Below are 13697 nucleotides of genomic sequence, written 5' to 3' on the forward strand. Positions count from 1 at the left end.
CACTTTTGCCTCTATAAAAATATGCCCCCTCCCATACCTAAATTCAGTAGCCAGTCTAAGGACTAAAACATAGCTGCCTGCACATGCATAGTCAGTGGTCAAACCCATTTTATATTTGCTGTCCATGTCACAGACATGGCACTTAGTCTACTTTCTTGTGTATCCCTCCAGCACACACAACTCTTACCAATCCCCTTTTACCTTCTCCCACTAGCTGCATTAGGGATTTGATTTTTACCTGAAAGTGATAGCAATTCCTTGTTCATTTATCTTAGATTATGTGGTCATTATAAGATGAAGTACCTGAAGCAGTCAGTCTGCGGTTGATTTGAAAAACAGACGAGTCTCAACAATGAGCTTAAAAGAAGGCTGGCAGGTATAAATCTTGTCTTCAAACAACCAGGCACATTCCAGACTTCAGAGACACTTCTTTGTGTAAAGATTTTTTTATTCCCCTCCTTTTCTTTTCCTTGGGCTTGGAAGAGGATAAAAGTGCAGGGGTATGTACATTCGTTTAGTCTGATAATGAGGGTGAGGCTCACGGGCATGATAATTTGGCAGCCTCTCACTTCCTGTAACAGTTTAAAAAAATTATCCAAGGGCTGCTTAAAGACAAACATTTTTTGTTAAGCTGTTGGTGGTTCGTTCTTATGAAGGAACCATGCAATTAATCTTGATTGTATTAAAGAGGCACGTTGGCTTTGTATGCTTTCCTGAGCTATAATTAATGAGGATCAAAAATGTTAGAGGCATAATAGTTAACTAACATAGATGAGACTATGCAACATCTGCAGCAATTATAGAAGTAAAATTAAAAACACCCTTTTCTTCAAAGTGTCTTTAAGCACTTTCCCTACACAATGATAGCTATTAAAATACATTTTGGTGAAAAATAAGTAGTTCTAAAACCCAAAGGAATATGGCTATTTCATTGCATTAAAAGATGAGCATCTATTCTAGAAGTATGGTCAAAGGGCTCCATGGGACTGATTCCTACTGGCTTACCTGAAAGCCAAAGTGCTCAGCATCTTCCATGATGGACTCATAACCAGGCAAGCGTGTGGGGTTGGGGGTGTAAATCAAAACTTCAAAAGCAACACAGCAGTTTCAGGATTTTACATGTTAAAAAAAATCTGAAAGTCTTTGCCTTTGGGAACTTTGTAGAACAGATTATCTTTAGGGCTGTGATTATTTGCAGTTAACTCACGTGATTAACTCAAAAAAATTGTGAATAATTGAGGTTTTAATCGTACTGTTAAATGAGAGAATACCAATTGAAATTAAATATTTTAGATGTTTTTCTACATTTTCATATATATTCTGTGTTGTAATTGAAATCAAAGTATATATTTTGGATTACAAATATTTGCACTGTAAAAATGATACAAGAAATAGTATTTTTCAATTCATCTCATTCAAGTACTATTGTGCAATCGATTTATCGTGAAAGTGTAAATTACAAATGTAGATTTTTCATTACATAACTGCACTCAGAAACAAAACAATGTAAAACTTCAGAGCTTACAAGCCCACTCAGTCCTACTTCTTGTTCAGCCAATCACTAAGACAAAAATTTGTTTACATTTACAGGAGATAATACTGCCCGCTTCTTGTTTACAATGTCACCAGAAAGTGAGGACAGGCATTTCAATGGCACTTTTGTAGGTGGCATTGCAAGGTATTTATGTGCCAGATATGCTAAACTTTCAAGCTTTGGCTACCATTCCAGAAGGCATGCTTCCATGCTGATGATACCCATTTAAAAAAAAAAATAATGCATTAATTAAATTTGTGACTGAACTCCTTGGGGGAGAATCGTATGTCTCCTGTTCTGTTTAACCCACATTCTGCCATATATTTCATGTTATAGCAGTCTCGGATGATGACCCAGCTCATGTTGTTCATTTTAAGAACACTTTCACTGCAGATTTGACAAACGCAAAGAAGGTATCAATGGGAGATTTCTAAAGATAGCTAGAACATTCGACGCAAGGTTTAAGAATCTGAAGTGCCTTCTGAAATCTGAGACGGATGAGGTGTGGAGCATGCTTTCAGAAGTCTTAAAAGAGCAACACTTCTGTGCAGAAATTACAGAACCCAAACCACCAAAAAGGAAAATCAACCTTCTGCTAGTGGCATCTGAATCAGATAATGAAAATGAACATGGGTTGGTCTGCACTGCTTTGGATTGTTATTGAGAGGAATCCATCATCAGTATGGATGCATGTCCCCTGGAATAGAGGTTGAAGCATGAAGAGACACCTGACTCTTTAGCGCATCTGGCATGTAAAAATCTTGTGACGCTGGCTACAACAGTGCCATGAGAACACCTATTCTCACTTTCAGGTGATATTGCAAACAAGAAACAGGCAGCTTCTTCTCCTGCAAACATAAACAAACTTGTTTGTCTGAGCAATTGGCTGAAGAAGTAGGACTGAGTGGATTTACAGGCACTAAAATTTTACATTGTTTTATTTTTGAATGCAGTTTTTTTTGTACATAATTCTACATTTGTAAGTTCAACTTTCATGATACAAGTACTGTAGTTCAATCTGTTTATTAGGTTAATTGAAAAATACTATTTTTTTTGCAGTGCAAATACTTGTAATGAAAAAAATATAAAGTGAGCACTGTACACTTTGTATTCTGTATTGTAATTGAAATCAATATATTTGAAAATGTAGAGAACATCCAAAAATATTTAAATAAATGGTATTCTATTATTGTTTAACAATGCAATTAATTGCATGATTAATTTTTTAAATCGCTTGACAGACCTAATTATCTTTTTATCTCTGCTGCTGATTTAAGTTTCGATTGGAACAGTTTATAGGTTATTTAGTTCTCAATAACACTTCAAATAAAACAAACAAAACAGGAATTCATCAGCTGAAAACACAAGACACCAGAAATTTACAATTTTAATTTGGCACTGGCATCCTACTACCCCACCTCCTTTTTGTCATCACAGTCACCTCAGCTAAAGCAAGGAAACAAATGCATACTTTGTACAAACAATGGGAACATGAATTTATCTTTCTGGGGAGCATTCATTTCATATAAATAGTTATTTTAACATCTGTGTTGCAAATAAATATGCAGAAACTCAACTCAGAATTGGTCTGACAGCAATCAGCAACAAGCCAAAATTAGGCTGTGATCTCTCTGATTTAGGGTACATTTAAATTCTTTTTAAGATGATCACATTGGGATGGATCATTCCCCTAAGATCCAAAAGTGGTGGGGAACACCCTGTTGGAATTAATATTCCCTGTCACCATCCTCTGTGGGATCCAGGTTTCACCTGAAAGGGAACATATTGGGAAGGGACTAGCAGTGCAAATCACCCATTAGGAAGGGGATGGGGAATTCTTCAAAAATTAATGCTGATTCAAAAAAAAAATAACCTGATGCTGCATTAAGTTTACCCTGGAGACCCCTATGTTCTGTGTATTCCCTAGTGGAGGTCCAGGGCCAACAGCAAGTGGCGGAGCTGACTGAAGCTGAACCTGAGCAACACAGAGGTGGGCAGAGGAAAGGATTTTGAACAGTTCACAGTCACAGTGCAGTCTCCATTGGTTGAGGATACACACCCACAATTAGTCAATTCAGTCCATAGCCTAGGCGTATTCTGCGGGTACATCTGCACAGCATTTTGGAGCCTACATGAGCAAGCCTCTCAGCCTGGGTTGACAGACTATCCCCATCCTGAGGCATCAGAGTCCAAGCTCCAGCCCAAGCTGCAACTTCAAAGCTGTCTATACCGCTGTTTTTAGAGCAGGGATTCCCAAACGTGGTTCGTGGCTTGTTCAGGGTAAGCCCCTGGTGGGCCGCCAGACGCTTTGTTTACCTGAGTGTCCGCAGGTACGGCAGCTGCCAGCGGCCACGGTTTGCCATTCCCAGCCAATGGGAGCCGCGGGAAGTGGTGGCCTGGCCCACACCGCTTCCCGCAGCTCCAACTGGCCAGGAACGGTGAACCGCAGCCACTGGGAGCTGCACGCGGCCGTACCTGTGGACACTCAGGTAAACAAAGCATCTGGCGGCCCACCAGGGGCTTACCCTGAACAAGCTGCAAACCAAGTTTGGGAACACCCTTGTGCTCTAAATCAGGGGAGCCCCACCAGCCTAAGTCAGTGGACTCACGCTGGGAAGCTCACTGCTGCTCACTTCAAAGTGCTGTCTAGACATACCCTTGGATTCCTCACTACCACTGAGCTCTCACGTAGCAGCACCCACAAGTAATGTTTTCTGCAATCTGAGCTTGGCTAGGAGACTCAGTCTCATCCCAGCAGATGAAGACCTGACCTCAGGTTACTCATGCCTTCGTCCACTATTACAGTAATGTGATATACCAGGGCCATGAAGCCTTCAGCACTTAGGAAACTCCAATGCTGCAGCTAATCCCCTCAACAACACAGGCTACTGTGGGCACATCAGACCTATCCTCCGCTCGCTACTCTGCACTGGCTTCCTCTAGAATTTCAAATCAAGTTCCATGTGTCACTCGTTATTTTCAAAGTGCTCCATGTTCTGGGCCCAGGATACCTAAAAGATTGTGTAAGGCTCTGGGACGAAGACCATGGTCTACAACTCCATTCCTCTAGCCCAGTGGAACTCTCAACAATAAGCGTAATGCTCGTCCATGTGGGAAATGGACCTTTCTAGGGGGCTGGTCTGAGACTGTGGAATGAGCCTCCTCCCCAGGAAGCAAGGATCATCACAAACCTCACCACTTTCACCTCCAAGCAAAAGGCACATTTCTGTGACCTTGCCTTCTTTAAGACACAAAGATAGCAACAGGAATATTTATATTTAAAAGCAACACCCTCTCCACCCATCCATACAACCAAACCTAGACACTACAGTGCACATTTTCCCTCAGGGGAAAGCATGAGAGAACAAACAACATGTGACAGATGTGCAGTCACATTGTTCAGTGCACTGTTAGAAGGCACTCAGATACTATGGTGAGGCCTGTGGTAAAAGAACCCATATAGAATAGATGTCACTGGTAGCATGCTTCATGTGAACTACGCTGCTAAGAAGCTGGCCCCACCCTGTGCTTTTTGGAAGAAGGTGACTTTACAATTCTATTTATTGAGCTTTCCACACAAGTTGTAGACAGAAAAAAAAATGAAGTACAGTGTTCTGCTTAATACAGAAAAGTACAGCTTGTCTGCAGAGACAATCAGTAATGGGATGATATCACTACGTACTGTGGGCTGAGGGAATGAACAGCAATATACTACCTAAAGCAGGGATTCTCAAACTGGGGGTTGGAACCTCTCAGCGAGTCGCAAGGTTATTACATGGGTGGTCGTGAGCTGTCAGCCTCCACCCCAAATCCCGCTTTGCCTCCAGCATATATAATTGTGTTATAAATTAAAAACACTTTTTTATATATCTAAGGGGGGAGTCGCACTCAGAGGTTTGAAAGTTTGAGAGCTACTGACCTAAAGCCTAACAAAAATGAGACTCAAACAAATGTCAGCAGCTTCCCCATGAACAAGAATAATGACTTGTTTACTGGAAGACTATCATTACTCAGAAAAAATGGATACATACTTCTAGCAATAAAAAAAAATGCATGCTCTCAAAATGAGAAGTCTGACTTCTATGAAACCCACAAGATGTTGTCTTATAAAAACTAATTAACAAACAGAACAAAATTCCTAAGTTATCCATCCTCTACATTGCCCAGTGTGCTCTGTTGGTCATCTTCCCATCTTTCAGATGATAAGGTTTTGAGGCAGGAACTCTATTTTTGTGCATTGTACAATATTGAATATGTTGTCAATTATTAACTAATAGTACTTAATATTAATGATTGCCTACCTGTGAACAATTGTCAACCAAAATAGTTTAAGATGAAGTAAAGGTTGTATTTTTTTTTTTAAAGGGGAGGAGGGAATCTTAAGCATATACATTGCAGTTTTGCAACACCACATTATTGTTGCAGTTTTACAACAACACATTATTTACAACACTGAAAATTGAAGTTAAGGTTACACTTAAAAAGCTGACAAATATTAATATGAAATGCACAATTTAATTCACCCAGAAAGTTCTACTCTCCCCCATCTCAGCTAACTTTCTGCCCTGTGTGACTTACATGTGAATTGGAGACCTTGTCATGAGGGTGTTTTGATAAGGAACTTTTCAGAAGGGCTTTAAGAAGTTTACAGCCTGTGACTGTGGACTTCTTGCATCTGCTAAATTCCTTTTGTTTAGTTTGCATGTGGAGTCAAAGAACTCTGGAAAACATGCATTTTGATTTTGTGTACATGGGTTTATGATATGCAGAGATTACCCCAGTCACTCCACAAAACCACTCTGTAAGAAATCTAATTTGTGATCCCTCCCTTAAAGAGCAGTTCTGCTCCGAAAAAGACAGTAAAAATGGCTTCATGGGATTTTCTATTTGTCTCATATACTCCATATGTGTGCTCAGTATACAGATGTTTATTCTGACTCCCCACTGTCTTTCACCTTGTGTTATCATTTTCACCCAGGCAAAGTCAGCATAAAATGCTGCTAAAATCAGCATAATGGTTTTTTTGCACCCACTGTCCACTCCCTTTGCACAAGAATAAATAACTATACAGTGTGGCAGGCAGTGGAGATATATTCCCATTTTCTTTAACTGCCATCTCTCATAAACTGGGATCTGAAAGTCAAGCCATGTGCTTCCCCGCTCTTGCATCTTCACATGATTCAAAGACTCTGCAGGCCAAAATCTGCTCTCTCTGCCAACACCACTGACTTCAAACAGTAACCTTTGTTACACCTGGGCAACCTTGTTGTTTTCAATGTAGCTATATGGGTGTAACAATTTCTTGGATTAAAAAAGTGTATAAGAATAGCTCAGTGACTGGAATCCCTTTGGCTCTAGCAAACTTTACAGGAGCTTCCACAGATGGCAAGATGTGGAACAATGAACGCTACTCCTCCCTAAACCACTTCCCCAGAGCCCCATATGGCTTCCTTTTTCCTGCACCTCACACGGTTACCACAGTTGGTGGCCCCCCCATGACTCTCCCCTCCTCTCCTTCAGACTGGCCTCCTAGCCATCCAACAATACTTTTGTGACTTCTGCTCCCTAAATCTTGAGTGCTTGGGTCAGTGCTTTGCGGGTTCTACAGACTTTGCATCAGGACCATATAAAATTTATAGAACCTGAACTGGAGCCCATGTGACATTAAAAACGCTGTAGAGGTACAGTATTTGTCAGTGAGCACAAAATGGTTACCATACAGGTACCGAAGTTATTTTACATTGTTTCCTGGAGAAATTGTGGTGTCTCAGATACCATTGTTTGGTAGTTCTTGGCAAATGCTTATTTTAAAAAGGCAACCACTGACATAGACATGGAAACAGCTGTTCATAAATCAATCACTCTCTTATTCCCCCCAAATGAGTAAAATACACCATTTCTCAAGATCAACCTGTTTTTGAGTTATGATTTTTTAAAAATCTCCATACCTTTCAAATACCTAGTGTAATTTGCCTCAGTCTTTCCAGAAACCATCTACCCTGCAATAAGATCAGACCTGTGAAATTTCTAAAACAAAATGAATCCATCTGAAAAGTAGAGGTCAATATAGGCTTCAGGTTTAAAGTTTATTTCAACCTTAACTAATCTATAGATAATTTATATTTAAAAGGAGACATAAGAAACAAAAAGATCTTACAAATCCAATATTCCTATATTTCATGGACGTTCTTCATTTTATCCTATACTTTAAATGTACTTTAAAGGTATTCTGGAGGGTGACTTGACCATACCGCTTGGAAACAAAAGTGTAAGAGATCTGGTAGAGTGAGATGAATATCTGGAAGCTAGAATAGGAGTGAGGAGCATTTCTCAAACCAATAATGATATAGGACTCAATTAACAGTGAATTAACATAATGAATGCCAATCAGCATGGGTTTATGCAAAATAGATCCTGTCAAACAAATATGGTGGTTTTTTGGATGAGATTACAAGTTTGGTTGACAAATGTAATATACTTAGACTTCAGTAAGACAAGGTGGATGAGATAATATCTTTAACTTGGATCAACTTCTGTTGGTGAGAGGGACAAGCTTTTGAGCCACACAAAGCTCTTCTTCAGGTTGGGGAAAAACATACTCAAAGTGTCAGTTAGTTTCCCAGATCAGAGAAGTCTGTGTAAGCTCAAAAGCTTGTCTCTCTCAGCAACAGAAGTTAGTCCAATAAAAGATACTACCTCACCCACCTTGTCTTTCTAATATCCTGGGACTGACTCTGCAACAACGCTGCATTAGACTTCAGTAAGGCATTTGACTTAGTACTGCTCAAGATATTAATTAAAAACCAGAAAGATATAAAATTAACGTGCATATTTGATAGGTCTCAAAATGTAACTTTAAATACGGAATCATCATTAAGAGAGTGTATTTCTAGTGTGTTCCTGCAAGGATTGGTTTTTGGCCCTATGCTATTTAACATTTTTACCAATAACCTGGAAGAAAAAATAAAATCATTATTGAAAGTTAACAGATGACACAAAAATTGGGGGAATTATAAATAATGAAGAGGACAGGTCACTGATTCAGAGCAATCTGGGTTGCTTGGGAAGATGGGTGTAAGCAAACAATATACATTTTAATACAGCTCAGTGTAAATGTATACATCTAGGAACAAAGAATGTAGGCCAAACCTACAGGATTGGGAACTCAAGCCTGGGAAGCAGTGACTCTGAAAATGATTTGTGGGTTACAGTGGATAATCAATTAACATGAGCAACCTGTATGACACGGTGGCCAAAAGGACTAATGCAATTCTTGGATGCATAAATAAGAGGAATTTTAAGTAGGATTAGCGAGATTATTTTACCTCTGCACAACTGCTGCTGTTTCCATTTGTAGTATTCATAATCCAAGAAGGATGTAGATAAAATGGAGAAGAGCTATGAGAATGATAAAAGGATTAGAAGACATGCCTTATAGTGATACACTTCAGAAGCTCAATCTATTTAGTTTATCAAAGACAATCATAGAAGAATCATAGAAGACTGGGGTTGGAAGAGACCTCAGGAGGTCATCTAGTCCAACCCCCTGCTCAAAGCAGGACCAACATCAACTAAATCATCACAGCCAGGGCTTTGTCAAGCCGAGCCTTAAAAATCTCTAAGGATGGAGATTCCACCACCTCCCTAGGTAACCCATTCCAGTGCTTCACCACCCTCCTAATGAAATAGTGTTTCCCAATATCCAACCTAGACATCCCCCACTGCAACTTGAGACCATTTCTCCTTGTTCTGTCATCTGCTATCCCTGAGAACAACCTAGCTCCATCCTCTTTGGAATCCCCACTTCTGATAGTTGGAGGCTGCTATCAAATCCCCCCTCACTCTTCTCTTCTGCAGACTAAACAAGCCCAGTTCCCCCAGCCTCTCCTCGTAAGTCATGTGCCCCAGCCCCCTGATCATTTTTGTTGCCCTCCGCTGGACTCTCTCCAATTTGTCCACATCCTTTCTGTAGTGGGGGAACCAAAACTGGATGCAATACTCCAGATGTGGCCTCACCAGTGCCGAATAGAGGAGAATAATCACTTCCCTCAATCTGCTGGCAATGCTCCTACTAATGCAGCCCAATATGCCATTTGCCTTCTTGGCAACAAGGGCACACTGTCGACTCATATCCAGCTTCTCATCCACTGTAATCCCCAGGTCCTTTTCTGCAGAACTGCTGCTTAGCCAGTCGGTCCCCAGCCTGTAGCGGTGCATAGGATTCCTTCGTCCTAAGTGCAGGACTTCACACTTGTCCTTGTTGAACCTCATCAGATTTCTTTTGGCCCAATCCTCCAATTTATCTAGGTCACTCTGGACCCTATCCCTACCCTCCAGTATATCTACCTCTCCCCCAGCTTAGTGTCATCTGCGAACTTGATGAGGAAGCAATCCATCCCATCATCCAGATTATTAATAAAGATGTTGAAAAAAAACCAGCCCCAGGACCGACCCCTGGGGCACTCTGCTTGATACCGGCTGCCAACTAGACATTAAGCCATTGATCACTACCCGTTGAGCCTGACAATCTAGCCAGCTTTCTATCCACCTTAGAGTCCATTCATTGAATCCATACTTCAACTTGGTGGCAAGAATACTGTGGGAGACCATATCAAAAGCTTTGCTAAAGTCAAGATATATCATGTCCACTGCTTTCCCTATATCCACAGAGCCAGTTATCTCATCATAGAAGGCAATCAGCTTGGTCAGGCATGACTTGCCCTTGGTGAATCATGTTGACTGTTCCTGATCACCTTCCTCTCCTCAATGTGCTTCAAAATGGTTTCCTTGAGGACCTGCTCCATGATTTTTCCAGGGACTGAGGTGAGGCTGACCGGTCTGTAGTTCCCCGGGTTCTCCTTCTTCCCTTTTTAAAAGATGGGCAGTATACTTGCCTTTTTCCAATTGTCCAAGACCTCCCCTGATCGCCACGAATTTTCAAAGATAATGGTCAAGGGCTCTGCAATCACATCAGCCAATTCACTCAGCACCCTCGGGTACATTAGATCTGGACACATGGACTTGTGCATGTCCAGATTTTCTAAATAGCCCTTAACCTGTTCTTTCACCACTGAGGGCTGCTCACCTCCTCCCCATACTGCGTTGCCCAGGACAACAGTGTGGGAGCTGATCTTGTCTGTGAAGACCGAGGCAAAAAAAGCACTGAGTACTTCACCTTTTTCCACATCATCTGCCACTAGGTTGCCTCCCCCATTCAGTAAGGGTCCCACACGGACAAGGTTAAAGGTTGACTTGATCTGACCTGGGGAGGGGGGTGGAATTTTGGTAATAGGCTCTTCAATCTAGTAGACAAAGGCAAATTATGATTCAATGGCTGGAAGTTGAAGCTAAACAAATTCAGACTAAAAATAAGGCATAGCTTTTCAACAGTGAGGGTAATTAACCACTGGAATAATTTATCAAGAGTCGTGGTGGATTCTCCATCACTGGCAATTTTAAAATCAAGATTGGATGTTTTTCTAGAAGATCGGCTCTAGGAATTATTTTGGGGAAGTTCTATGGCCAGTTCTACAGGACATCTGACTAGATGATCACAACAGTCCCTTCTGGCCTTGGAATCAATGAATGTAAAGGGAATTTTCCAGCCCTGAACTAGTTTGATCATTACAAGTTTTATATGAGTGCCTAAAATTGTGTCTAGGCTTACAGTTCCTCAAGCAAAGCAAGTGTTTCTATCACAAGGATGGATGTGGTAGTGATTTTAAAAAAATCTCTGCTTTATCCTTATGTCAAAATTTGCAGATCTCTACAAACCCTCTCTCATTAAAAAGACATGAAAAGGGAAAGTTGAGGCATGTCCATATTTGGGATATGTCAAAGTGCTTTCTCTTGCCATTCTGGCAGACTGGGATCCACAAACAATACAATTTCTGGAAAAATGAATGTCTATATATCTGGCCAAGCATTACACCTTTTTAATGTTAGTGGATGCCTTCACTAGGTCTGTGTCAAGCTAATAAAGCTGCTGATCCCGTACTTTTTGTGATATATAGAAACCCTCTCTGTCCTAGTGAGGAGCTGTTAATATGGACCCTGAAGATAGTAAGTCTGGGGAAAAACCCAGGATCTGTGGTACCTTTAATGAAGTGGAGTGATGAGGTATTTGTAAATAAGAGAGAATCACTTACCTGTAATAATTGTTCTCTGAAGCTATATAGTGTGTAACAATAGCACTCTTGAATCATGTTCCTGTGTGTAGTCATGGTCCTGAGGCAACTGGAGCTTGAGCAGCGAGCAGCCTTGACAAGTTGCTGTCAGGAGTCCAGAGCAGAGCTGGCATGTCAGGAGCTGAACAATCTTCTCCTGACACAGACCTAGCTTGGCTGGTATCTCAGAGGAAGATGTGCCTTGCTTTACAAGGGCTGGTGCTGAGCACCACTTCAATAGTGCATCCATGCACTACAGTTGTTGAAGCTTAAGCATGTTTTTATGACAGTTACATGTTGGTTTCATTCATTATTTGGAGGGTGAAGAGAGACAGTTCTCTCCTCGGACCAATTTCAATATGGGCAGACTGGTACAACCCCACTATGCAGCTGGGACTATCGATTCTGGAGAGCATCAAGTCCAGTTTCGTATCAGACATCTGAAAACCATTGTGGGAGGTCAGGAAAGCTTTTAATTGTTCCATCTGTGACTTAAATAACTACCTGCAGTGACATTGGTGAGCAAACCTAACCTCCCAAAACAACTGTGCTCCACTCCAGGGCAAAGGAGGCTGCAGTTTTGCATCTCCATGATGAACATGGTCTGATTGCACTTGGAACACTTTTGAAAGCCACTAAGCTGCTTTATTTCCCAGTTTGCAAGGGAAAAAGGCATTGGAGAAAGAACAAAACTAAAAAAAAAGAGTCACATTTACCAATGCCAAGAATGAATGAGAACAGAAGCCACATAAAGAGATGGGAGTAATGGAGTTGAGAATTTCAGTGTGTTGACTGACAAACGATTAACAGAACTGAAACTGCAGCTCTTTAAAGTAGCAATAGCCAGTAGAGTTACAAGCTGAGCTAGAATCATAGAAGATTACGGTTGGAAGAGACCTCAGGAGATCTAGTCCAACCCCCCATTCAAAACAGGACCAACCCCAACTAAATTATCCCAGCCAGGACTTTGTCAAGCCAGGCCTTAAAAACCTCTAAGGATGGAGATTCCACCACCTCCCTAGGTAACCCATTCCAGTGCTTCACCACCCTCCTAGTGAAACAGTTTTCCTAACATCCAACCTAGACCTCCCATACTGCAACTTGAGACCATTTCTCCTTGTTCTGTCATCTGCCACCACCGAGAACAGCCTAGCTCCATCCTCTTTGGAACCCCACTTCAGGTAGTTGAAGACTGCTATCAAATCCACCCTCACTCTTCTCTTCTGCAGACTAAACAATCCCAGTTCCCTCAGCCTCTCCTCATAAGTCATGTGCCTTCATTTTCGATGCCCTCCGCTGGACTCTCTCCAATTTGTCCACATCCTTTCTGTAGTGGGAGGCCCAAAACTGGACACAATACTCCAGGTGTAGCCTCACCAGTGCTGAATAGAGGGAAATAATCACTTCGCTCAATCTGCTGGCAATGCTCCTACTAATGCAGCCCAATATGCCATTCGCCTTCTTGGCAGCAAGGGCACACTGCTGACTCAGATCCAGCTTCTTGTTCACGGTAATCCCCAATTCCTTTTCTGCAAAACTGCTGCCTAGTCAGTTGGTCCCCAGCCTGTAGCAGAGCTAGGTAACCATTAGTCTAAAGTACTAGACTGCAGCAGTCCAGGAGCTCTTTTTAATCACAGGTCAGATGAAATTGACAATCAGAGCATTCAATAGCACCTATAATCCATTGTAAGGATGGGCATGAGAAGTCTATTGGAACCAATAGCTGATAACTTTGAGGCTGGGAATTTCCTGTGGTTCACACAGAGAATTATATACCCAGGAGTGGGTATATGTTATGATGGGTATTTTTAGAGAAGAGATCGTTCAAAGATATATTACACTGAGGATTTTAGGCCTCCTAAACTGTTTAAATTGAGCATGAAAAAAATACTTCTTGCATGTTCCCTTTGCAAATTTGGGATACTGTACTCCAGAGAGAAATGTGGAATTGTTCAGGATTTTTCCTAGATGCCATAATGGTTGGCTAATGATGTTTT

At 41.3% G+C, this 13697-nt stretch overlaps 1 protein-coding gene across 1 annotated transcript in view; it reads left to right on the forward strand.

The window, feature by feature from the left end:
- Positions 1 to 294: 294 nt before the first annotated feature.
- The window catches only part of EDAR (ectodysplasin A receptor), a 102613-nt gene continuing 89210 nt past the window's right edge, over positions 295 to 13697 (forward strand). Inside the window, exon 1 of the mRNA XM_043536204.1 lies at positions 295 to 376. Within this exon, the coding sequence (XP_043392139.1) occupies positions 353 to 376 (24 nt within the window). The 5' untranslated portion in view covers positions 295 to 352. The remainder of the gene's footprint in view (positions 377 to 13697) is intronic.

This window comes from Chelonia mydas, chromosome 1 (assembly GCF_015237465.2).
Source record: "Chelonia mydas isolate rCheMyd1 chromosome 1, rCheMyd1.pri.v2, whole genome shotgun sequence".
Lineage (NCBI taxonomy): Eukaryota > Metazoa > Chordata > Testudines > Cheloniidae > Chelonia > Chelonia mydas.